The 24,536-nt window shown below is 36.4% G+C and overlaps 1 protein-coding gene across 1 annotated transcript; it reads left to right on the forward strand.

Annotated features, from left to right (window-relative positions):
- Positions 1 to 606: 606 nt before the first annotated feature.
- LOC114246349 (putative ATP-dependent RNA helicase DHX57) lies at positions 607 to 17,075 on the forward strand. The gene is made up of 18 exons (XM_089734746.1): positions 607 to 814; positions 887 to 1,043; positions 1,276 to 1,424; positions 1,639 to 2,605; positions 3,090 to 3,299; positions 4,575 to 4,854; positions 5,420 to 5,521; positions 5,853 to 6,037; positions 6,390 to 6,544; positions 7,379 to 7,561; positions 7,970 to 8,220; positions 8,904 to 9,151; positions 9,738 to 9,812; positions 10,721 to 10,927; positions 11,616 to 11,690; positions 12,425 to 12,671; positions 13,149 to 13,237; positions 14,142 to 17,075. Exons 1-18 carry the CDS (start codon positions 747 to 749, stop codon positions 14,283 to 14,285), a joined length of 3,792 nt encoding a protein of 1,263 aa, XP_089590872.1. The 5' UTR covers positions 607 to 746; the 3' UTR covers positions 14,286 to 17,075.
- Positions 17,076 to 24,536: the final 7,461 nt, after the last annotated feature.

Below are 24,536 nucleotides of genomic sequence, written 5' to 3' on the forward strand. Positions count from 1 at the left end.
GACACAAAAAAGGTTGGGAAATACTGATCTAGATATATCTAGAAGGAAGTCTCAAAAATAATCAATATACCTTCTCCAATACTGTGCTCGACTTTCAGTCAAATCCGATATATCCCGCGCACTTCCTAGACGTGGTCACATTGTATGAGTTTGGAATCCTGCCCGAAAAAAAAAACTTAAAAATATTATGGTTTTTTCAGATCTTCTGGACCTATGAACCTCTGAATCCTTCTAATCTGAATTTAGTATCTATGTAGTAGATTGAATCACTGTATAACTGAATAGGTATATAAAAAAATCGGATTAAAAACTTAACGATGATGAAATTGTAAAAAAAAATCATTCATAAAACAATTAAAGAATCTTAACCAAGTCCACCAAGATGGGTACTGGGTAGTTGCAGCTACGTTGTAATTTCTATGGGTTCCGATAATTAGCTTATCAATATCTGGGGCGTGTGCTTATTTGCAAAATTAGTGTAATTAATAGGACACTTATAAAAATACAAATTAATCCATGGAAATAAACGAGAATCAGCGCGTGGTTTTAAAATCGATGGAATCGATTTGAACATTTAGGATTCCATTGCTAGTTACCACGTGATAAATGACACTTGACAGATATGACGTAAAGCCGCAAGTTGTATTATGACTCAATAGAAGGTTTGAAATTTTCGATAAACCTCTCGCCAGACCCATAAATTAGATACATTTATATTTAGACCGATATTTTATTTACATCGCAACATGGATAATCAAAGTAAACAATTAGCTGAAGACTTTTTCTTAAGAGAGCCTGTAGACGCCCGCATCAGGTAACTTTGGTTGGTGACATTTTGTACCATTTAGCAACATGTTTTTAAAAATTAAAATACGTTTCTCCATAGAAAAGTCAAAGATGAGCCCAAAGAAGAATCACACCCGACTCTCAAAGTTGAAATGCAAACGATTCGTTTGAATCCGGACTCACAGAAAATAATATTAGATACATTGAGGTATATCCATGGTTCTGAATTCAAATTGGGCAGTGCTAGTCTTTACAAGGTATGAGAGAATGGGTATTTCATAAAGCACTTCACACGAAATATTTAAGTAAACTGATTGTTTAGTATTTGAGTGTATTTGTAGATGTTTATTTTCATGAATGCTCTTAAAAGGATTGTTTAAAAGCTCATATTGTTCCCTGCATTGTGTGCAAGTTGGAACTTACATATTTTTTTAAAATTTTCATTATGGCCATTATTATACATGCATAATGTAAAAAAAATATTTTCAGGATAAAGGTTCAAATCTGGGAAACAGGTATTGGATGGAAAGAGGCAATTTAGTTGTCCAAGGAGGATGTGACTATTCTCTTAACATGAAACCTGATATACAGAGCTCAGAAGCTAGACTTAGATCTTTTGCTCTATCAAAATTAGAAAAGTAAGTAATTGAATGTAATTATTGCTATCCATAAAATCTATTTGATGACGGTGGTAGCTGTTAATCATAGAAATTAGCAATACTGGTTCACTGTCAAGCCGCTGCCTATATAATTGATAATCAGCACCAATAGTGAAGATGATAAGACATACAAGTCTATATTAGGCTCTGCTATAAATAGTTAATTTTAAGCAATTGAAATTTCACACTCCAGATACCACTTCCATAAAGCACATTGTTCAGAAGCCTTAGAGATAGCAGCAGAAAGTGTAGAAAAGTCCCTAGAGATTTTATTTTATAAATATTTTAAGATAGACCCAGAGGATAAACCGGAAAACGCCCTCTCAAATTCAGAGTTAGAAGAGATGAGAATGGATGAAAAAGCAGTATTAGAATCAATATATGACACCAGTTTCAAAACGAAAGATGCAGATGTATGGGTTGTGAAATTAGATCTAGACTACTTAACAAAGCTATATGCAAATAAAGTTGATGCACCGAAAAAGAAAACAAACATAAATTACAATAATAAAGGGAAACCAAAAGAGATGTGTAAACTTATTTTAAAGGGACACTGTAGATTTGGTGATAAATGTAAGTTTTCGCATGAAATTAATACAGAGAAAACTCAGCCTGATACAGAAAACGCTGGAACTCAGAAAATTACTTATGAATTAGAAGTAAGGTTTCCGAAAGACACACTGTATCCTTATCAACCCCCATTATTGTTTTTCAAAACAGAAAACCGTACTGATACCATACCTGATTTAACTTGTTTAAAAATAACATGTAGACTTGTAGACGAGGCGAAAATTCTTGCACAAGATGGAGTACCAAGTATATATTCCATTGTGGAATTGTTACAAAATGAAGAAGATATCATAAATTTTATAAAATTTGATACAAGATCATTTTTAGAACCTTCAGAAGCTCTATTTCCACAATTAATAGAGGATGAAGGTAAAAATGAAGTTAAACCAAGTCATTACAAAAAAGGTGTTATCAAAGACATAAGGAATAACATAAATTTTGAAGAAGTTTTGAGAGAAAATAAAGAAATAGCTAAGAGATGGTTAGAAAAGAGGGAAAATAATAGGTACAACAAAATGATGTCAGATAGAAGAAAATTGCCTGCTTGGCAGAAGAAGAATGATATATTGAATGCTTTGAAAAAATCACAGGTTAGTATTCAACATCTTTATAAAAACTTCAATTATCTTTTTATACAGTGGAAGACATAGTGATATATTATTATTATTAAAAAAGCTATAATTTATATTATTTTATCAAAATATGTATTTAAATGGAAAAAAAATGAAGAAAAATTTGAAAAAAAAAACAATTTCTAAAAAAAGCGTCAGTGATACTATGCAATTCATTCAACTACAATCTTTCGCACACAAATAATTGATATGCATTTGACAGTAGTGCTTAGAAATCAAATTGAATATTAAAACTTAGATTTCATACTTGTTGCCACTGTGGGTACATCATTATTCAACAACATGTTTTATGGACAAGTAAATACATTATGTTGATACTGAAGCAAGCTGTCACAGATCCAGTTTTTGTTACTCCTAGTTAAATAAATATGATAAGGCATACCTAAAATTATGAAATGTGAAATTAATATATAATTCATTTAATGCAGCTTTCCATCCTCAGATAGTAGTGATCAGCGGTGAGACTGGTTGTGGTAAAAGCACACAAGTACCTCAGTACATACTGGATGACTGGTTGAATAATTTCTCCAAAGACGGTCCTGAACATGTCGAGATAATCTGTACTCAACCGAGAAGAATATCTGCTATTGGTGTGGCAGACAGGGTTGCTGATGAACGCGTGGAGAAAACTGGCCAAGTTGTAGGATATCAGGTACGAAAATATAAAAAAAAAACATTTTGAATGAAATCTTAGGCCGCCCAGTGTTGTAATACTGGGTCAAAGATTTCAACTGTAAATAAATCGAGGGAATTTTTCATTGGGCTGGTGACTTTTCCACTTGTCAGTTGCATCAGTTTATCTGTTTATAGCTGATGAATTGATTTGATATGGATAATTAAAAAAAAAACTATGCAATGTACAATAATTGGTAATAAGCTGCCCTGCATTATCATGTCTTCTGCCTGAAATGAAAGCTCTTCGCTTCATAGTGCCCACAATATTCAACGTAAAGCGACAAGTATTCATTTTGTTATGTATTGCATGAGTATACATTGCCTATGGGTGTACAATGTTCTGTTTAAAGACTTCCATATTTTTTGACTCAAAAGATCCAAGAAGCAGTTTCTTTCTTTTATTCCACTAATATTCTTACGTTATTTTAAAATATAATTGTTTTATTGTTTGCATTGGTGAACGAGTTACGACCCACCTGGTGTTAAGTTATCGGAGACATGTGGCCGTAGTCTCAATTAAATTGTATACTTACCCGTCTGGTCGTACATTACGCGGTAACTTTACCTAAACATAATTTGACTTGAAACATTAATTTATTAACTTAAGATAGAATTTAAGAATAAAATATAATCTTTCAAAATGGCTGTTCTGGTATTTATAATCTTTTATCGCCGTATAGGCAAAGGAACATACGGCCCATCTAATGGTGAATGGTTACCGTCGCTCATGGACGTCAGGAATGCCAGGGGCAGAGCCAAGCCGCTGCCTTCCGACCTAACTAGTCACGTCTCAATTTATTAACGCCTAATGCCCATCCATATTTTATCAGCTTTAAGAATATAAGAATGTAGCTCATTATTGCTTAAGTTACGTCGTCACTACCCTAATATGTAGGTGTACAAACAAGCCAACGAGATGTTTCTAAGCTCCCCTTTTAAATCTCAAATACTATGTGCAATATACTACTAACGAATATGATATCTCACACGAATGTTTCATTAAAATAGTATATTTGTGGTAGCATAGAAAAACTTATAATTGAAGCGAATATCACAGTTTTGACGTGACAACGTCTTATAATTCGATGGAGCCGGCTGCACGCACGAAAAAACAAGACTCATGCGGCGTTACCTCGCTCTGAGGCGTATTTCCTTATGAAGTTGTCACGTTCAACTATCGTCAGTAAACCGACTTTACAGACAACCGATTTTTTTTTTCATAAATTGTTTTAATGTAATACTTATATTTCAGATTCGACTGGAGAGCAAAATTTCTTCAAAAACTCGCCTAACATTCTGTACTACCGGGATCCTGCTCCGTAGGTTAGAATACGATCCTCAGTTGAAGTCAGTAACACATATCTTAGTCGACGAAGTGCACGAGAGATCCGAAGAGAGTGACTTTCTTTTGTTAATATTAAGAGATCTGGTCAAAGTCCGGAAGGACCTGAACGTAATATTGATGAGTGCAACACTGAATGCTGATCTGTTCTCGGATTACTTTGGAAATGTTCCAGTATTAGAGATTCCAGGTGAGACCTAATTGATTAGATTGATAGATGGGCAGGCCTGTGATATAATCTGTGGTTTAGGATTGGATTGTTTTAGTCAAAACGTTGGGGGACTAAGGCTGACAAAGAATACAAATGTTGATCTGTCGAGCCAAGCTATTTTACTGATTTACAATAAAGTTTAACAAGAGTGTATACAAAATTAACTATAAAAAAAGCTTTTCAAATGTTAGACCCAGTGCAAAAAAAAAAGACTTAGAAAACAAAACATGTGCCAGGAAGCTTTTTATTTTTTAACACCCTACCACTTTTTTACCGCCTTGAATGTATGCATTTAGCGGTGGTGTATTCGAGATACTATTGTTGCTATTAGACATATTTTATTGCACCGTCCAGGACTGCAGTGAACTCCCATCCACTTTATTTGTCTGAGTGCTATCACAACGTCCAACGAGCATTGGAAACGTTATCGGGAAAAGATTGGCTACGTCCCTGATATTACCTATGTCTACAGGCCGTCGTAACCACGATCATCTTGTGAGTTCAGCTTTAATACAAAAAAAGTTACTTACCACATTTTTTCTAGGTAGGACATTCCCTGTTGAACAATTCTTCTTAGAAGAAATTATGGATATGACGAATTATGTGTTAGAGGAGAATGGACAGTACTCTCGTAAAGTTAAAAAGGGTAAGTCTACGAAAGAACATAATTTATTATAATTAATGTTTTGGAAAATAATAGTATATACTCCGAACATTCTCTTTAGGAATTTACTAATACTCGCATAAACATTTTGTGTTAACATGTTAATCAAGAATTTAAGTGTATTAATCATATTAATGACATCATCTTCAATGCTTAATGAATAAATGTAACTTCAATTAGGTATTACTCGTAATATAATTAAACGATCCACGTACAAAAACATACTATGTTCTCCGTTGAATACATTAACATTTTATATTTAGAAGTGGTACTCAATAATTGGTTATTTTAAATTGACAATATGAACTTGAAGGTGATAAAGAGAGGCGAATAGATCTGGAAACTGAATTGGAAACTTGCGACGTAAGAGCCGATTCGACCGAAGCCCCTAAACTGTCGATACGTGATGAAAATCTGACTATAGGACAAATGATAGCGAGATATCCGAAATGCTCCAAAATAACGTGCAAGAATATGTACCTCATGGACACTGAGAAGGTAGGCTTCGAGTGAAATTGTGAAAATGCGAATACATTGACTGTTCTGTTTACTTCATGTTTGAGGTTCAGCTACAGGGTGTTCTATTTTTCGATCTATTTCAGATCCTCATAAATTATTTGCCTGTTTTTATGACTAAAGAAGGCTCGGCCGCTTGTTAAGTTTTCACTAGAGCCCTTAGACATCACCATATGAATGCCTCCATTCAACTTGACACTTGATATTCAAGTCCCAATTATAACGCATTCTTTAATACAGAAATAAATAGAACGGTGGACAATTAATTTTAACTGTATTGTACAATATTATTATAAAAGTAATTATAGTCTCTAAAATGTTTTTCATGTTGCAGATAAATTCAGAATTAGTCGAACATGTACTTAATTACATAGTAAATGGTGACCACAAATGGCCAAGAGAGGGCGCTATACTAATATTTCTACCTGGGATTCAAGAGATTATGTCTCTATACGATCAGCTCGTTGATAGCCACACATTCAGTCCGAAGTAAGTACTTGATAATTTAAGTTTACACAACTAGAAAGTAGCACAATTAGCACAAGCAGTTTCTAAATGTGCTTGAGATATTTTAAATATGGTACAGGATCTATTATATAGCGCTGACTGAATGGTAGAAAGTAATAGAAAAATAATAAATGTTCAGACATGATATTGATGGAGATTCCACTCTCCAAATTGGATCTTATGAGTTTTTTAACTCCTAGACATACTATTTCCTCTATCACCACTGTTTCCTTCAGTCATTCCTTCATTACTAAGAATACTGTACTGGCCTGATGCAGAGCTTTGCTTGGGACCTCGTCCTTTTGGCCAGTTCCCCTCAAAATTTTCAGTCGCAATGAGACGCTAAAAATTATCGAACTTTCTACGTACGTTCTAGTTTAAACGTGGTACAGTAGAACTTGGTGTATATATCGCACCTTTCTTCATTAGAAATTCTTGTTTTTTCGTTCACATTAAAAACGTAATTAAAGAATTGACATTTTTCAGTTTTGATTTTAATACTTTAAGTCTTAAAGGGAATACCTTAAAGTTCAAAGTACGCGCCTGATTTAAAAGAGACGGAAAGTTTGCTTTGTTCTTTTGTAACTATAATTTAAATATCATTTTTAAGTTTAAAAATTTAATATTATATAAACTAATATTATGTGAATGAACATATTTATAAGAGGTTCAGAGTATAAAACGAATTTTCTTATTATTTTTTTAGTTAAGCCATTCCAATTCTAAAGCTGTGATACCTATAACGTATCTCTGAAACTTCATTAAATAACTCATAAATCATGAAAACATTTTTCTAAATAAAGTATTTGTTTTCAGAACAGGTAAATACATGTTAGTTCCGCTACATTCGACTTTATCAAGCGAGGAACAAGCTCAAGTGTTCAAGAAACCGCGGGAGGGCGTCAGGAAAATTGTACTGTCCACGAACATCGCTGAGACGTCGGTGACTATCGACGACTGTGTGTTCGTCGTGGACTGCGGACGGATGAAGGAAAAGAGGTAAGTGCAAATTGCATTTATCGAAATCTGAAGGTGGGAGCATTAGGAACATATCCATATACCACAGGTTCTAGTGTAGTTTTTGTTGTCATTGAAATATCGACCTCTAGACTCTAATTATAAGATCATAATAATGAAATTTTAATTTTACAATGTATTAATCTGTTAAATATATTTTATCCAATTGCAATTCGAAGAGCTGAAACTTTGTTAATCGACCTCCACGTTCTATCTGTACTGTTAAAATTTTTAACATATATTTAATACTGTGGCCATATTTAAAGGCTTAAATAAATTTTCTCTGACAATGATGGTGTCCGAAAGTAATATATGTATTTACTAAAAAAATTGCCTCTAATTTCATGATCATTGTTTGCCAACATAGGTATTAACATATAATTTTTGCAGGTTCGATTCGAATCGCAACATGGAATCGTTAGACCTGGTGTGGGTGTCGAGAGCTAATGCGAAACAGCGGAAAGGTCGCGCTGGACGCGTCATGCCCGGAGTTTGCGTGCATCTGTACACGTCTCACAGATACCACCACCACTTGTTGGAGCAGCCCGTACCGGAGATACACAGGGTGCCGCTAGAGCAGCTGGTATTGAAAATAAAGATACTGCCGCTGTTCAAAGACATGAGCACCTATGAAGTCTTAGGTTAGATTCATTTTTTTTTTATTATAACGCCATCTAGTTTACATTTTAAGCACTAGAAGCTTACATTTATTAAATTTTATTTGACTAACTTCTTTGCTAATCTAAACTAATGAAACCTTACTGGTTGTAGGACCTTTTGTGAGTCCGCGCAGGTGGGTACCACCACCCTGCGTATTTCTGTCGTGAAGCAGTAATGCGTTTCGGTTTGAAGGGTGGGGCAGCCGTTGTAACTATACTGAGACCTTAGAACTTATATCTTAGGATGGGTGGCGTATTTGCGTTGTGGATGTGGATGGGCTCCAGTAACCATTTAACACCAGGTGGGCTCTAAGCTCGTCCACATATATAAGCATTAAAAAAATTTATTAAGCTACATTTTGAGTAATAACCCTAAGTGATATTTTTATGAAGAACGCAGTTACCTTTTTATTGCTTTACTTTAACGATGCTCTAAGTCGTAGAGATATGAGATAAAAGGACAGAAGATAAGTATTTTAAACACAATAGTTACAGTAAATACGTGCTTACACTGTAAATATTGTATCAACGCGGGCATTCCTGAACGCTCTACGTTAAGAAACATCTAATTATAAGTCAGAAAACCTATTTGTTCAAACCACCCATTCATAATATATTCCTATATATTCATAATATATAATATATATATATATTTTTTTTCATAGGTAAAACTATAGAACCGCCCATGAAGCAGAATGTAGATGGCGCTCTCTGTCGTTTACAAGATGTCGGAGCTTTAGACAAGGCTTTCGTTCTGACCGCGCTCGGGAAACACTTGGCAGCCCTACCGGTGGATGTCCGGATCGGAAAGCTTATGTTGTTCGGTGCTATATTCTGTTGTGTCGACTCAGCGTTGACTATGGCTGCGTTTTTGAGCCATAAAAGTCCTTTCGTTGCGCCCTTTGGTAAGAAGGTTGGTGGATTTTTGTTTTTTTTAATACTTTACATTTTATACCTACATATTATATGACTAAGAAGGGTTGGCACAACCTTAGCCGATGTCGAATTAGTTCACTGGCTTACGGCTGGCGGTTTCGAATGAGGTAATCCGTAGAATGACTTTGGATTAGCAAGATATAAATTAGATTTTAATTTATAGTCAGTACTCACTCGGTGTTAAACAGTTGTAATGAGGTGGAAATTTTAGTTGTGTTTTATAATAACAATTTTATTATATTTTCTATAAATCGGAACGCATAACAGCGTCGAGGCAGAACGACAGGGCCTAATTGTAAATGCACTCAATCTGATCCAGATATATGGTTATTACCGATAAGTGTACATTAGAATGTTTAGTTCAAAATAAGATGATAGTACCTATTACGTACTATATAATCTAATATATATTCAGGCAGGAGGTGGGTAGAATGATTTTTTTAGAAATAAGTAGCATAACAAATAACCTAAACGTCGATGTCGATTGGTTAAAATTTTAATTAAAAAATTAACAAATTTACAATGTACGATGTATATACGAGTTTTTGTGCTTTCTTTCCCAGGGAGAAGCGGATGCTAAAAGGAGAGAATTCGCGTGCTCAAACAGCGATCAATTAACTACATTGAAAGCATACAGGGTGCGTTTTTTTGGACTAATGCAAAATAAGAAAAAAAATATTTATTTAAATGTCATCATAATTTCTAGATTGTTTCTGGATGTTGGAGGATAGTAATTACACAATATGAGCAGTTAGAAAACAATATGCATAAGTAACCGATAAAGGAAATATAATAGGGGGGACAATACAACAATTTAAAATAAATTAATAGGGTAGTTTAAAATTTTTGAAACGTTGGAATTACCAAACAAGATGTAATGATTGTAAATAAAACGAGCTTACACGAAAATCTTTCTTGGCGTCAAGCTGACCAACACTCATTACATATAGTGTTCACGCATCTACCATGCTGAGGATGTCGATCCTTGAAATTATTGTATCTGTAGAATATTGTTCCCTGACCCCACGATTCTATAAAACTGTACGATTACTGATTCAGAATACACGCCAACTTGTTTTTCAAAAGTAAACATCTTTTTAATTTCACTGAAATCTCAAGTTCAGAAATATCAATAACTATTTAAAGTGCGGCATATTTACTACCGCTACATAATATATTCTAATATGTAAATCTACAGTGGTTTTTATGGATGTTCCGTTATAACTATTGAACCATACATCCGATTGACTTCAAACTTGGTATCCATGTAGAAAATACACGTACTTGATGGATAGGCTAATATTTATATGAGTGTTGGACTCTCTAATAATAATGACAATAAATAATAATGTTAAATAATGTTTAAATGACCAGCAAAGCGGGCGAGTACGGCTAGTATTCTATATTTAGCCACAACTAATAACTAAACTCGTAAAGTTTGCTTGTCGAATGTGTTGTTTGGTTCCTATAACAATAACATGCAGGTTAATTGAATTACAGTGAATTTTTATTACATTAAGAATAATGTTGGTTTTTTTTTTTTTAGAAATGGCAACAGGCCATGAAATCGAGTACCTACGCAGCCTTGGTGTTCGCAAACGAGAACTTCTTGTCGCACAAAACTCTTTTGATGTTGGCCGACATCAAACACCAACTTTTGGGCTTGTTGGCGTCTATAGGATTCGTGCCCGACATGCCGGCTCTCAGGAAGAAAATGCGAAAGGATTCCGTCGCCAGTTTGACCGGAGACGAGGTCGGTGCTGCCTATACTCCTCCTCCTTGCCTCGATAATCCTCAATGCTGAGGGTCGTGACCTCCTCTAATAACTTTCTCCGGGATTATCCTGCACGACTAGTGCCTATACAGAAAGCATAGAAAATACGCTTCTCCTTACTCGATTACTTAATTATCGTAGAATTGTCAGAATTGTGCGTAAAACTTATATTGTCTTAGTTTTGGGCTTACAGTAGAGACCTATGTTTTCCTGCAGGTGCCATAATAGGCAGTTAGGGTAGTCACTGGAGAATGGACACTAAGTACATTTTGATCGTATTTATTGGCAGTAGGATATGTTCAGAGCTCACACAGATGGCTGTACTACTATCCGGTGTATTTCTACCTTGTAGTTGTCATGTTGAGTCATGGAACCCATTTACACCCAAACTTACTTACAATAAAATAAAAGTGGTTATAAAATCATCAAACAGCACTCCAGATAGCGAGCCAGTCATGTAACCTCACCCGGGGCAAAATAATTAACGATATAACTTTAAACTAACACTAACACAGCAATTAACCACATATGACGTCATCCATTGTGATTCATATCAATTGAAATAAGCTAAAAGCTGTTAAAATTATTGTGTGATATTTCGTTTTGTCAGTTTTCTTATTGATGTCTGATTGCCTGATAGTAACAAAAGTATGTATTGTTGTTTCAGCTCAATACAAACGGTAACAATGATAAGTTATTAGCGGCCATTTTGTGCGCAGCCTTGTATCCGAACGTGGTGAAAGTAAGTAGCTATAAATATACTATAAACTTTGCGATAACTGCCATCAGAAATGGTAAGGGAGTGAGAGTAGATTTTTTAGGGGTATGACGAATATCCTGCTGCTTCATAGACCCGTAGACGAACACGGAGCAGAGGTCACCTCCACTACATGAAAGTCCATAGCTCACTCTCTAAGCGCCATGAACTGCCGTAAGAAGCCATAAACATGTTTCAAAAGGAGTCCTCAGTTGGCTCTTGAAATAACAACTATGGAAAAGACTATTGGTCAAAACTCCAAACAATCTCCACCAAAGAATCAGCCACGAATGGGAACATGGGAGTGTAAAAGTCTCATACAGCCATCGTGTTTTAAAAATGTTAATAGTAAAAGAAATTACTTGCTAAGAGGATTCTTACCTCTCTTTCGAACGCTTGACGACAAGCGCTAGAGTGAAGGTGAGATCGTAATGACGACCCGGAAGAAAGACATGAGTGACATGAGAAAACGGACTACAAACTTTTGTTACTTGTACTTTTTTCTTCGGACATAACTCCTTCATCACATGCGATTTCAAAAAAAAAGCCTTTAAACCAGTAATTTTAAGGTCTAATATGGTTTGTAGGCACATAACACCTTTACTCAATGTAAAAACTGAAAAATCTTAAAAATGCTACTTAACTTCTTCATCCACTCGTGTCCTCAGTTGTTTAAAGGCTGTAAAATCATTTATATAGAGATAATCATATCTTTACAGGTCCTGACGCCGGAGAAGTCCTTCCACATGCAAGCCGGTGGCGCCATACCGCGCCAGCCGAACCCGGAGGAGTTGAAGTTCAAAACGAAATCCGACGGTTTTGTGGCCCTACACCCTTCGTCGGTCAATTCTACAGTCGGGTACTTCGCGAGCCCTTACTTAGTCTATCAGGAGAAGGTGAAGACATCGAGGGTCTTCATACGGGAGTGCTCTATGGTGCCTCTACTACCTTTGGTGCTGTTTTCTGGTGAGTCCACTATTGATTCAGATGGGCAGACGAGCTTGAGGTTCTCTTCTTTTTTTTTTATTGCCTTGTAGGCAGCCGATCATACGGGCCACCTGATGGTGAGTGGTTACCGTCGCCCATGGTCTTCAGCAATGCTAGGGGCAGAGCCGAGCCGCTGCCTACCGAAAATCTTCGTGATAAGCTTTCCACCAGCGGAGTAGAGATTGAAGTCTCATTGTAATAGGTATTGCGGTAGTAATTTCTTGTTTGTTATGCTACTGTTTCTTCTTCATCAGTTACTCGTGAACATTTATGTAATATAAAAAAGTCTAAAGGGTGGGTCATGCGTTATACAATTGAGACTTCGACCTCAAGCCTCAAAATGGTTGAGGGCATTCATGTCATGATGTCTATGGGTTCCGATAAACCCTTAAAGCGGTAACCCTAATACTTGCACAAAGTAATAAAAAAAGTTTATAGCCAATTTTTTGTTTCCAGGATGTAGTCTTGGGATCGAACTTCACAACGGTACCTTCATAGTGTCCCTAGAAGATGGCTGGATCATGTTTCAAGTTGAAAAACACGAGGTTTGTATAACATATCTCTCTCGATATCCTTCTGATTTTTTGTTTTTTTTATTGCTTTGATGTGTGGACCAGCTCACGGCCCACCTAGTCTTCAGTGGTTACTGGAGCCCATAGACATCTATAACGTCAATGCGCCACCCACCTTGGTATATATGTTCTAAGGTCTCAGTATAGTTACAACGGCTGCCCCACCCTTCAAGCCTAAACGCATTACTGCTTCACGGTAGAAATAGGCGGGGTGGTGGTACCTACCGGTGCGGACTCACAAGAAGTCCTACCACCAGTAAATGTTTTGTCACGAAATTTGACAGTTGTGTGATAGAGTAACATTGAATTATTATTATTTCGTTTAATCGTTCATCTATTGGAAAACCAAAGGGAACTTAGCGCATACAGCCAAGTATTTTGTACGGACACATGGAACGGAATGAAATGAAATTGTCGTGTCATGTGGATTTGTTTTGTTCGATTAATATTTCCTTAGGTACAACCAAGTAATAGGCAAAAAATGGCATCTTAAATTGTTTCTAAAAAGTTCTAAAGAAATATTAATTTATTGCATCCAACACACCCACTGTGTTCACTAATCTCACTTCATTTAGTACAATCTCATTACATTCCAAAATCAATTATAGTTTTAACTGGTTATTAAAATTTACTGCATTGAATGACGCTTACAATATCACTAATAATAATTAATGAGTAAACGTATCGGGATTATCGTAACTCAAATCCAACAACTGTTTCCAAGTGTACAACACTTATTACTTACCCCTTATCCCGAGGTTCGTGGGTTCGATTCTCACCTTGAGCAAACATTTTTGACGAACAGATTTATTGTTTACACAGTAAAAGGAGTCTTTGACCGTACGTGATTTATCTTTCATGATTTATTTGTTGTCAGGTCGCGGAAATGCTGAAAACGATTCGAGTCGAACTAATAAATCTTCTAGAAGAGAAAATAAACGATCCCTCATTGAATTTGTTGCACTACGAAAAGGGGAATCGTATAATAAAGACTATAGTTCAAGTCGTTACCAAAGACTAGACTTGGGTACGTTTTGTTTTAGTTACAACACTAGCGGGATCATAACGTTGTTTTAAATCAAAGGAAAATCGACTATAAGTAAAGGAAAATAAACTTAAATTGTATCAATAATTAAAGATGGGTATTATATAGTACATGTTTTTAAATAGTACGAATTTAGAAATTTAAATATAAATACATTGTATGACGGCACATTTGTTGAGACTCCTAATGGCCCATCTGGGACAACGGCGAGTGTCCGAAATTTGAACTCAATCGTATGTTCGAATAAAGTCCTAAATTGATTATCAGCTCGAATTGACAACGAATTAGTTTTAAAGTGCTCGAGGCTTAGCGATTGAATCTGTTGTACGGTCTGCAAAAATATGCCTATTATTATGCCCTAACCATGGAGTGTAGAAGTAAGGAGCAGCATCTCAGTATATTGTAACTATACTGAGACCTTATAACTTATATTTCAAGGTGGGTGGCGCATCTACGTTGTAGATGTCTATGGGCTCCAGTAACCACTTAACACCAGGTGGGATGTGAACTCCTCCACCCATCTAAGCAATAAAAAAATAATAATTAAAAGGTGTCTGTTAAAAGGCGGCCAACAAAATTGGCGCTATTGTATCGAGTGGAAAGATAAAAAATACAGCGCCATCAACGATCACACTTCACTCTGTGTGCTTATCGCGAGTTTTTAACGTTCTCGATAGCGTAAAAGTTAACTCAAAATTGTATGCAGTTGGAACAACGTCTCTAGCGACAAACATAGGCAAACGTTCCAACATCATACAAATTTGAGTTAACTTTTACGCTATCGAGAACGTTAAAAAACTCGCGATAACAGCGCCCCTAGCGTAAAACGTAGGCAAAAGTTCCAACATCATACAAATTTGATTTAACTTTTACGCTATCGAGAACCTTAAAAACTTACAATAAGCACACTGTTTAAAACTGATATATTCACATCATTTCCACTTCCTACACTAGCGCTATATCGGTGAGTCTTCCGAAAATAACTTGCTTCTTACATGTGGAAACTTTTTCAACTTGTGCCCTATACAAGACGGTGCTCTTTACCTGTATCCCCCATAGTCCTAACTTAGAATATAATGTTATTAGCATAATAAGGGCAAATTAAATGCAGTGTGCTTATAATTTGTGTAGGCATCTGAACGAATGGTTCGACTCATAGATGAACGAATGATGAATGATGATACTCGATATTAAAATAGATTATACATTTTTCGATTCGCTTGTGTGTTACGAGAACTATAATTGTCATGTGATGAATGAATGAATGAATGAATGATTGAATGAAATATAAATTATTTATTTGAACTATTTGTGACGTCTAGAATGTTCGGTTCGGTTTTCGCGGTTCGTATACGTAATTAAAGCTACTTTAAAGGTTTTATCTCGCGTTTGTTTTTTTCAGACATCTCGAATACTTAAAGGTAATCGTTTTTATGGTCGGCTAATAAAATAAAACGAAAATAATAAACGTGCGATTAAAACCATAAAAGTAATTTTAGTTGTGTTTCTATGGAGGCATTGTGTAGTAATAATAACTAATAACTGGGAACAAATGACGCACATAAATACGGCCCCAAATTAGGACTCCCCTGTGTTATGGGTACCAAAGTCTGACATGCGTACTTATATACGTTTAAATATATGCATATCGGAAAAACCGCATTATTAACACCGTCGTCAAATATCATAGGGGCGAATAGGGTGATTGAGTTAAGAGAAATATTGAGTACACAAATCACGCTTGTTATCTTAGAATAATTTAGAAATCTTATCTTGACGCTAGCAAACGAAAACGAATGACAGTTGTTAGGACGGAGACACCGCTCTTCTAGAAGGCTGGTAGGTAAGTGTGATGGCGTCTACGCGCCTCCATCGGCTAGGCTCTGTCGTAGCACGATGTTAGCAGAGTTCCGACTACATTACGATCGTGCTGCCATCTCTCGGGAATCGTGTCGCGTTTCGTTTTGCTACCAAACTAAATAACCGTCTCCGACATGCATATACAGGGTGTCCCAGAACTCAGCGTCAAGCCGAAACGGAATGACAGGATTGATTGTAACCATCATGGGAAAAATCAGAAAAAAATGAGCTGTCAATGGGCTTTGAATAAACTTTTTCTTCGAGAACGCCCCAATAAAAAAAATCCAGGGGATTTAAATCTGGGGAACGGGCTGGCCACGAAACGCTGGCTTGAACGTCCAATCCACCTTTCCGGATATTCCTGGTCAAGGAAATCTCTTACTTGCACTGCATAATGCGATGGGCAGCCATCTTGTTGATACCACATGTGGCGACGATCTGCTAGTGGTACGTCCTCTAACAAATTTGGTCTAATAAACACCCAGACAAAACAAAATTAGTCTAATAAACACCCAGACAAAACAAAGTTAGTCTAATAAACACCCAGACAAAGAGCAAACAAAATTGTTCATCACACGAATGTTTGTCCGATGTGAGAATCGAACCCAGGACCCTCGGCGCAATTGTCAGGAGCGTTAACAACTGCACCGCCGAGTCAGTTGTACGAGTATTGGTTTTGGTTTCTCTTTGAATGGTTTGAGTGACGACAGTATTAACGATTTCGGAGTGTTTTAACTAAAACAATTTGCGGATATCGGCTTAGTCAATTTTTAGGCGAATTTATAAAAGTTACCTAACTAAACTGTATACTGACAATAATGTAATTATTTCATCGCAGTGATAAAACTAATGTAAATACAACTATTTATAAATTATTAATAAATTTCTATTATTTTTTTGTTAAAATTTTGTTATTATTTCAACCTTAACGAGCAGCTTTCTTAATATTTTGTTAATGAGTGGCTGTAAACACATTTCAAGTGACTGAAATGTCCAGCTTTGTGCGACTCGATGAAAGAACCACTCTTTTATTTCTGATGAAGGCAAATAAGGCTAAGACAATTTTTTTTGTTTATCGGCCTTGCAGGCTGACGGCCCACCTGATGGTGAGTGGTTACCGTTGCTCATAGACGTCAGCAATGCCAGGGGCAGAGCCAAGCCACTACCTACCTATTTGTTTGGCTAAACATTAAATTTATAACGCGCTATTTCATATTTTAAGGGTTATTCTAAGCGCCCACGGCTGTGTTCCACTGTCTTGTTCGGTTTTTTGAGCATAGAGGAGCAAGGCTTGGAAACGGAAATTTCACTCTTAAGATTAAAGGTAAGTAAGTCCATATTGTGTTATCTCAAATTGTCATTAAACACTCAAAATAAATTTTGCAATTTTGATTTTTATGACACGTGTGCTATTCATTTATGGATGAAGTTGTTCTCGTTTACGTAAGCTTTTACGTTCGATGCATTTATAGGTCTGTGTGCTTAGTGCGAGCTTTTTAACGTTCACGATAGCGTTAAAGTTAGCTCATATTTGTATGGAATGTGCTCGTTTGCGTACGTTTGCCGCTAGGGGCGCTGTTCCAACTGCATACAAAATTGGGTTAACTTTAACGCTATCGAGAACGTTAATAAACTCGCACTAAGCACACTGCTTCTGATATCCGGCTCGTCGGTGTCCCTTGGAGGTAAGGTAAATCGAGAGATGGGCTACACGTCAAAGGTATCACCTTGCCTCTATCTGTTTCGCCTCAGCTGATGGTGACGCAAGTTTTTCCGCGAAAGCAGATTTTAAAACACTCCTCAACGCGTTGGCTGTGGTCCGGCGATTTTTATCCGACCAAAAAAAGAGGTAAGTTTGTTTACCCATCTTGGCTGGGAAAAGTTGTTATCCTCGTCCCTAATTAATAATGCCAGGCAAACTTTGTCGACTGATTTGGCTTTATTGCCTAATAATTAATAATTGCCTAATAATTGCTTAATAGCCACTGAAAATAGAACAGTAATATATTATCGTTAATAATTATAAAGGGCATCAATGAAAAAAATAAATTCGTTTAGTAATAATTGATGTTTTCCTTTTTTACTGGTGGACCTCTTGTGATTCCGCGCGGGTAGGCGGGGTCCGATTTCTGCCGTGAAGCAGTAATGCGTTTCGCTTTGAAGAGTGGGGCAGCCGTTGTTACTATATGTCTGAGACCTTAGAACTTATATCTCAAGGTGGGTGGCACATTTACGTTGTAGATATCTATGGGCTCCAGTAACCACATAACACCAGGTGGGCTGCGAGCTCGTCCACCCACCTAAGCAATAAAAAAAAAAAGGTAGACCGACAGACAAAGAGAGAGAGCACTGCAGTGCAAATCTGGTGGTAGGACTGGTGGTAGGACCACTCGTGAGTCCGCGCGGGTACGTACCACCCCCGCGCCTATTTCTGCCGTGAAGCAGTAATGCGTTTCAGTTTGAAGGGTGAGGCAGCCGTTGTAACTATACTGAGACCTTAGAACTTATATCTCAAGGTGGGTGGCGCATTTACGTTGTAGATGTCTATGGACACCAGTAACCACTTAACACCAAGTGGACTGTGAGCTCGTCCACCAATACAAGCAATAAAAAAAAAATCCAAAATCTAAAAGCTCTACAGATTTGCTAACGTACCATATGGCAGAAAACGAATTCAATTACATGAAATAATTCATCAAGAACATCCAAAATAAATCGTTGCTCATGACAAAATAGAACCGAAAGTGTTACGATCTAAGTTTCTCGATTAATAATATCAGAGCTAACTTTACACATGACGGACCACAAAAGGTTACGCCTCTAACAGAACCCGCCAAAATAAATAACCGAAATACTGAAATATTGTTTGCATCAATCACTGTTTGGACAAAACGCCCTAACGACCGACGGCCGGGGGATCGCTGGCTATATATTGTGTGGAATGAACATAAGAGAGTCAGACAACGTTAGGAACAAAAGTCTATTGAAGTTTTTTTTTTATTGCCCCTGTAAGCAGGCGACCATACGGCCTACCTGATGATGAGTGGCTGAGCCAAGCCGCTGCCTACTGTTTAAATTTAGCATTTTGTGTGTTTCGGTTTGAAGGGTGGGGCAGCCGTTGTGACTATACTGGGACCTTAGAACTTATATCACAACCAGTAACCACTTAACACCAGGTGGGCTGTGAGCTCGTCCACCCATCTAAGCAATACCTTTACCTACCTATTCGGTGGTAGCTACGCCCTGACAGTTGGGTGAGTTCACTGGCTCAACCTGAAAGAATTTACTAACACTAGCCCTAGCAAGAGCAGTGCCTCGCAGAATATACTACCGGATCGAAATCGCGACTCACTGAGAAGTCCCGGCGAGGAACTTAGTGGGCAAAAAATCCAAGTTTGACCCCCCTTGTAGTATTGACACAGAAACTGCAATTTTTATGAATTTATAAACACACTTATACCTACACTTATTGATAATGTTAATACAGTGTAGTATTAGCCTCTTTTCTGTCCGCGAGAAGATGGAATAGCACCTTAGGCTAACAGTGAATAGGTAGGGAAACAAATAATTATCTTCGGTTATCACGAGTTGTAGACTACACAACTAAATAATCTGTCGATTATGATTTTAAATATTCTGTTACCGTCTTTACAGCTTGATATGTGGCTATTTATGTTTGCCGTTAGACTATTTCTTGAAGTAATTATGAATACCTACAATGTATTTCCTAACGGTAATACATATTGTGAGCCCTCGCTAGGTAGCACTACCATGCTTCAAAAGAATTGTTTGTTTAAATATTATTTAATTGAGATCTAAATTTCATATTTCTACTTTTGGTATTATTTCGCGACATGTATGCGCTTTGGTAACCAATGAAAACCAGGTGGTTTGTTAACCTATCTAGTGTAATGAAATATGTTTTTTTATAAAAAGTAGTTCATTTACTTACATACTAGAAGATCTTCCGAATTGTATGATATCTAATACTGCAGCCGTCTAAATATTCAAGTCTGGTTGAGGATAAAAAATTGAGAGCTCCATTCGCGGTCGATTCCAATAGTGCGGACCCTAGTCGTAAAACACACGTGTTTTGGCCGCTACATGTGTAGTTTAAAGGGCGAACTTTTGGGTTAGGACCGTCCGAATTGCGTACGTGTGGAATAACATAGATCGCCTTTGTTTAAATTATTTATATTTACAGACTGAAATAAATTTCAAGTCTGGTAAGTTTGTTCTCTGTCAAGTATTGTATCCGAAATAGAGCATGACCCTCTGACCTGGCCAGATAAAATAAAATGTCAAAAATATGATAACATAGTGTGCTATCGATCGATAAGTTCTTGTTCGATATAACTGCTTAGTTAAAAGTTTTGAATTGTATTTATTGATGTTAATGCCATCTATTGACGATAAGTACATTTTATAATACAATCATACTAGTTTTACCCTTTGCGACTTTCGCCCAACAGGTGGCGTTATAGGATTCTAACTGGAATTTTTAAATAGCATGATGGTAAATGAGAATTTTAAAGCCAATGAGACATTAACATTTTCCATTTTAGTAAATTGATGTGATAAATTTATAAATATATCTTAATATAAGTTTCATTTCAATATTAAAATCGCAGAATTGCGAGAAATAATTTTATTTCAAACATTCGTTTGAGATTCGTAAAGTGAAAGTTTTGTTCTCTAAGTACCTACTTTAATTTTATCGCAAACTAAAAAGCTTTAATTATTTTTATATAAACATTTCTATGAATATCCATATTATTCCAACGTTCTTCTGTCCTTCGCATTGGAAAGCATGGCACGTAGCGGCCGGCGCGTAATTGGCGCCATCTATAGTCCGCTTCACATGTACAAGGTACATTGCTACCCACTTTTATTTCGGATAGTTTTATATTAAGCTTTAAAAAATACGGTCCGAAAATTTTTGGAACAATAGCCGATTAAATTCAGAACAATAATTATGCGATTGGAAGAAATGTACCTAAAAAGAGATCAAGCACGCAAATATTAGACATAATTTAATTATAATATACAAGATTGTTGTTTAGGAACAACCACAACGGGAAGATCTTCCACCGAGCGGGTTCTAAATGCTCGGTAGTCCGAAGGTCCAAATATTGTTGTTCGGAACTCGCGTATATCTGAAGGCTCGACGAGTAAATTAACTCTCAGACACAGTCCACTGAGTTTCTCGCCGGATCTTCTCAGTGGGTCGCGTTTTCGATCCGGTGGTAGATTCTGCGAAGCAAGGCCCTTGCTAGGGTTCGTGTTAACAACGTCATCAGGTTTGAGCCCCGTGAGCTCGCCTACAAAAGTTAGGGTTACGCTGATATAGCCTCTCAAGGTTCTCAGCTTAGGTAGGGAAAAAAAAAAAGTTAAGAATAATTTTCGTATTCTGAATTTATACTAAAAATGCTACGATACAATAAAGTCCAGAACTGCGAAAGATTTAAAAACAACGTGATATAAATAGTATCCAATTCTTTTATTCGGTGCGAAGCAGTTCAGTGCACGCCTAAAAGACGATAAATTCTTTGCGATTATAATATACTTTTTAATATTTTATACTCACAAACGCTAAGAGTTTAATATGAAAATTTCCATAAAATCCATAACCGTTTCCTTACGATGTTTACCCCAACTGAATCTTTATCAATGTTTCCATTCAGCAAGCTCTAATAAATCAACGAAGTACCGAAAGCCGACAATAAATTTCGTCCCAATCCTGGTCATCGTCGACCCAAAGGCGTTTTAGCGTTAACCCTGGGACGGACCTTTCCGCTAAATAAATCCCTTATCTGCATACGGCAAACCTTTCTAGGGTCCAGCTTAATAAATTCAGGTTGGGCCTTGCGAAGTTTTGTTATGGAATCACATGGAGCTGATAATATAATTGTGTTATTATTTCACTTTTAATATAAACAGAATTAGTGTTCGAAATTCGACCATAACATTTATATTTATTTTGTATTTTGCTTATTGACATTTTCAAAAAAAAAAAAAAAAATACTTTTTTTTTGTCTATTGATAACTAAAGACATTAAATACACTTTACTGGTGGTAGGACCTCATGTGAGTCTGCACGGGTAGGTACCACCACCCCGCCTGTTTCAGCCGTGAAGCAGTAATGCGTTTCGGACTGAAGGGTGGGGCAGCCGTTGTAACTATACTGATAACTTAGAACTCATATCTCAAGTTTGGTGACGGCATTTACGTTGTAGATGTCTATGGCCTCCAGTAACCACTTAACACCAGGTGGGTTGTGAGCTCGTCCACACAACCAAGCAAAAAAAAAACTGGAGTTACTAAACAAAAACAAGAGTAGAAAATGTTACCTAACGTTTTGTCCTTACGTGTTTAGAGATACATGCTTTTACGAACTAAAACACTTAGATAAATGTTAACATAACTATCGTGAACATCTAAATATAATCTAAACTAATGAACATACATATCTATTGATGGCACTTATACATTTCCATATTAGTTTTAATTATTAAAAATATTTATGAAAATGTATAAATCAAAATATAGTAATTATAATTTTCATCAGCTCTATATAATTCTGCAAGGGTCTGCTCCAATGAAAGGCGGCAGAGCGGGTCCGCTCTCGAATCAATAGTAATTCTGTGGGTAATCCCTTGGCCCACTGAAAAATACATGGTCTAACTCTGTTTACACTTTAGAATCGTCTTCGTTAGAAGCGTTCATTTGATATTTGCACCGGCTTCATCTTTTTCCTCATACGAAACTACGCTGATACTGTAACACTATTCAAATGATTTCTGTTGTATAGCAGTCTATTGTTATAAATACTAACATTTTGGTTAAGATTTATGTTGTCATCTATGGGTCAGGTGATTGATTTGATAAGCAGTGAAGTCGATTGCCAATCCCTACTACTACTATTACTACTATATATATTCTACAGCAGGCAACAAAATTATTAAGCTCAAACGCAAAGCTAATTACTAAATAATTTTATTAGTTCCGTGATAACTAGAATACAACAGAATTCTCTACACCACCCTTGGTTGACTGGTAGAGAATGCCCCAGGCATTAAGTCCGCCATTGTACTTATGTGCATTAAGTTGAATAAATAAACTAACAACAGTTTCACTTTTACAATATTATTAAATCCAGAAAAGATTTTACCTGCATCCCATTGTCCTTATCTAAAGCAGGGACTTCTTGATTTTTTGTTTCGTTCGAAGGTTGACCGCTTGACCATTGGTTGATCAGAACATACACATTTGACGTGAAATAGTGTGAATATGTACGCTTTGAAGCTGTAATGGGAGGAGCTTTTGGATAGTCTCAACCCATTCAGTTTCTCGTCGGATCTTCTCAGTGGGTGGCGATTCCGATCCGGTTGTATATTCTGCGAAGCACTGCTCTTGCTAGGGCTAGCTAACCCTCTCAGGTTGAACCCTGTAAGCTTACCTCAACCGTAGCCCCTTAGGCTACTAGAGAACAGGTAGGGGAAAAAAGTGCGGTCATTTAATGGAGTTTGCTTTCAGTCCATTTTTGATATTTATTCTTTGATTCTTAGATTAGTGGACGAGCTCACAGCCCGCTGTTAAGTGGCTACTGGAGCCCATAGACATTAATAACGTAAATGCCGCCTCCGTTCAAAATGTAATCTCTAATTAACAGTCTCTTTGTGAAACAGCAAACAAAAAAATAATAATGTTTTTTTGTTCATATTCTTCCAGCAACGAACAAACATTTGACATTTTAATGTTGATATTAAATTACATTTGATTTTCATTTCATTCTAAAATGTCGTGAGCTTCATAAAGACAAAAATGTTATGTATGTACATATGATGTTATTGCCTTTTGCATTTACTAACGTTGACGCTATAAGTATCCTGTCTAAATGCCAAAGAGCACAACAAGAAAATTTGATCAAATATCACAAGAAACTTGGATCAAACATTTGGCGATGCCAAGTTGACGAAGACATATTCCTTGTAATTTGAACAGTTGTATGTTTTCTGTTATCAGAGACGGTTATAGATAGTAGTTTGCCGAAGGTCGGGTTGGGCCTACCTAAAACTTTAGGGTGCCACGGGGTTGGGTGTTTAAAGTGATATAACAGATTTTGTCCCCTGTACCTACTAAATATCGTTGGATATTACGTTGTTGTTCCAATGTTTTATGATGAAACTTGTAATTTATAGTTGGGCCGTGTTTTCTAATTTCACGTGATTGCTTCAAGGTATTAATCTATAGGTACAATCCAATTTAGACAGGATTAAAATCGAACGTAATGATTAAAACGACTTGACGACTTCAATTTCGCGTTTGTTATTTTAATTTTATTATTTTCGACATTACTTATACTTT

Source organism: Bombyx mandarina, chromosome 18, assembly GCF_030267445.1.
Source record: "Bombyx mandarina strain Sakado chromosome 18, ASM3026744v2".
In the NCBI taxonomy this organism is placed as follows: domain Eukaryota; kingdom Metazoa; phylum Arthropoda; class Insecta; order Lepidoptera; family Bombycidae; genus Bombyx; species Bombyx mandarina.

Coding starts and splice junctions, on each gene's coding strand:
- LOC114246349 (XM_089734746.1), top strand. CDS start 747: ATGGATAATCAAAGTAAACAATTAGCTGAAGACTTTTTCTTAAGAGAG. Junction 3,300..4,574: donor GCCAAGTTGTAGGATATCAG/GTACGAAAATAT, acceptor CTTATATTTCAG/ATTCGACTGGAGAGCAAAAT. Junction 6,545..7,378: donor AGCCACACATTCAGTCCGAA/GTAAGTACTTGA, acceptor ATTTGTTTTCAG/AACAGGTAAATACATGTTAG.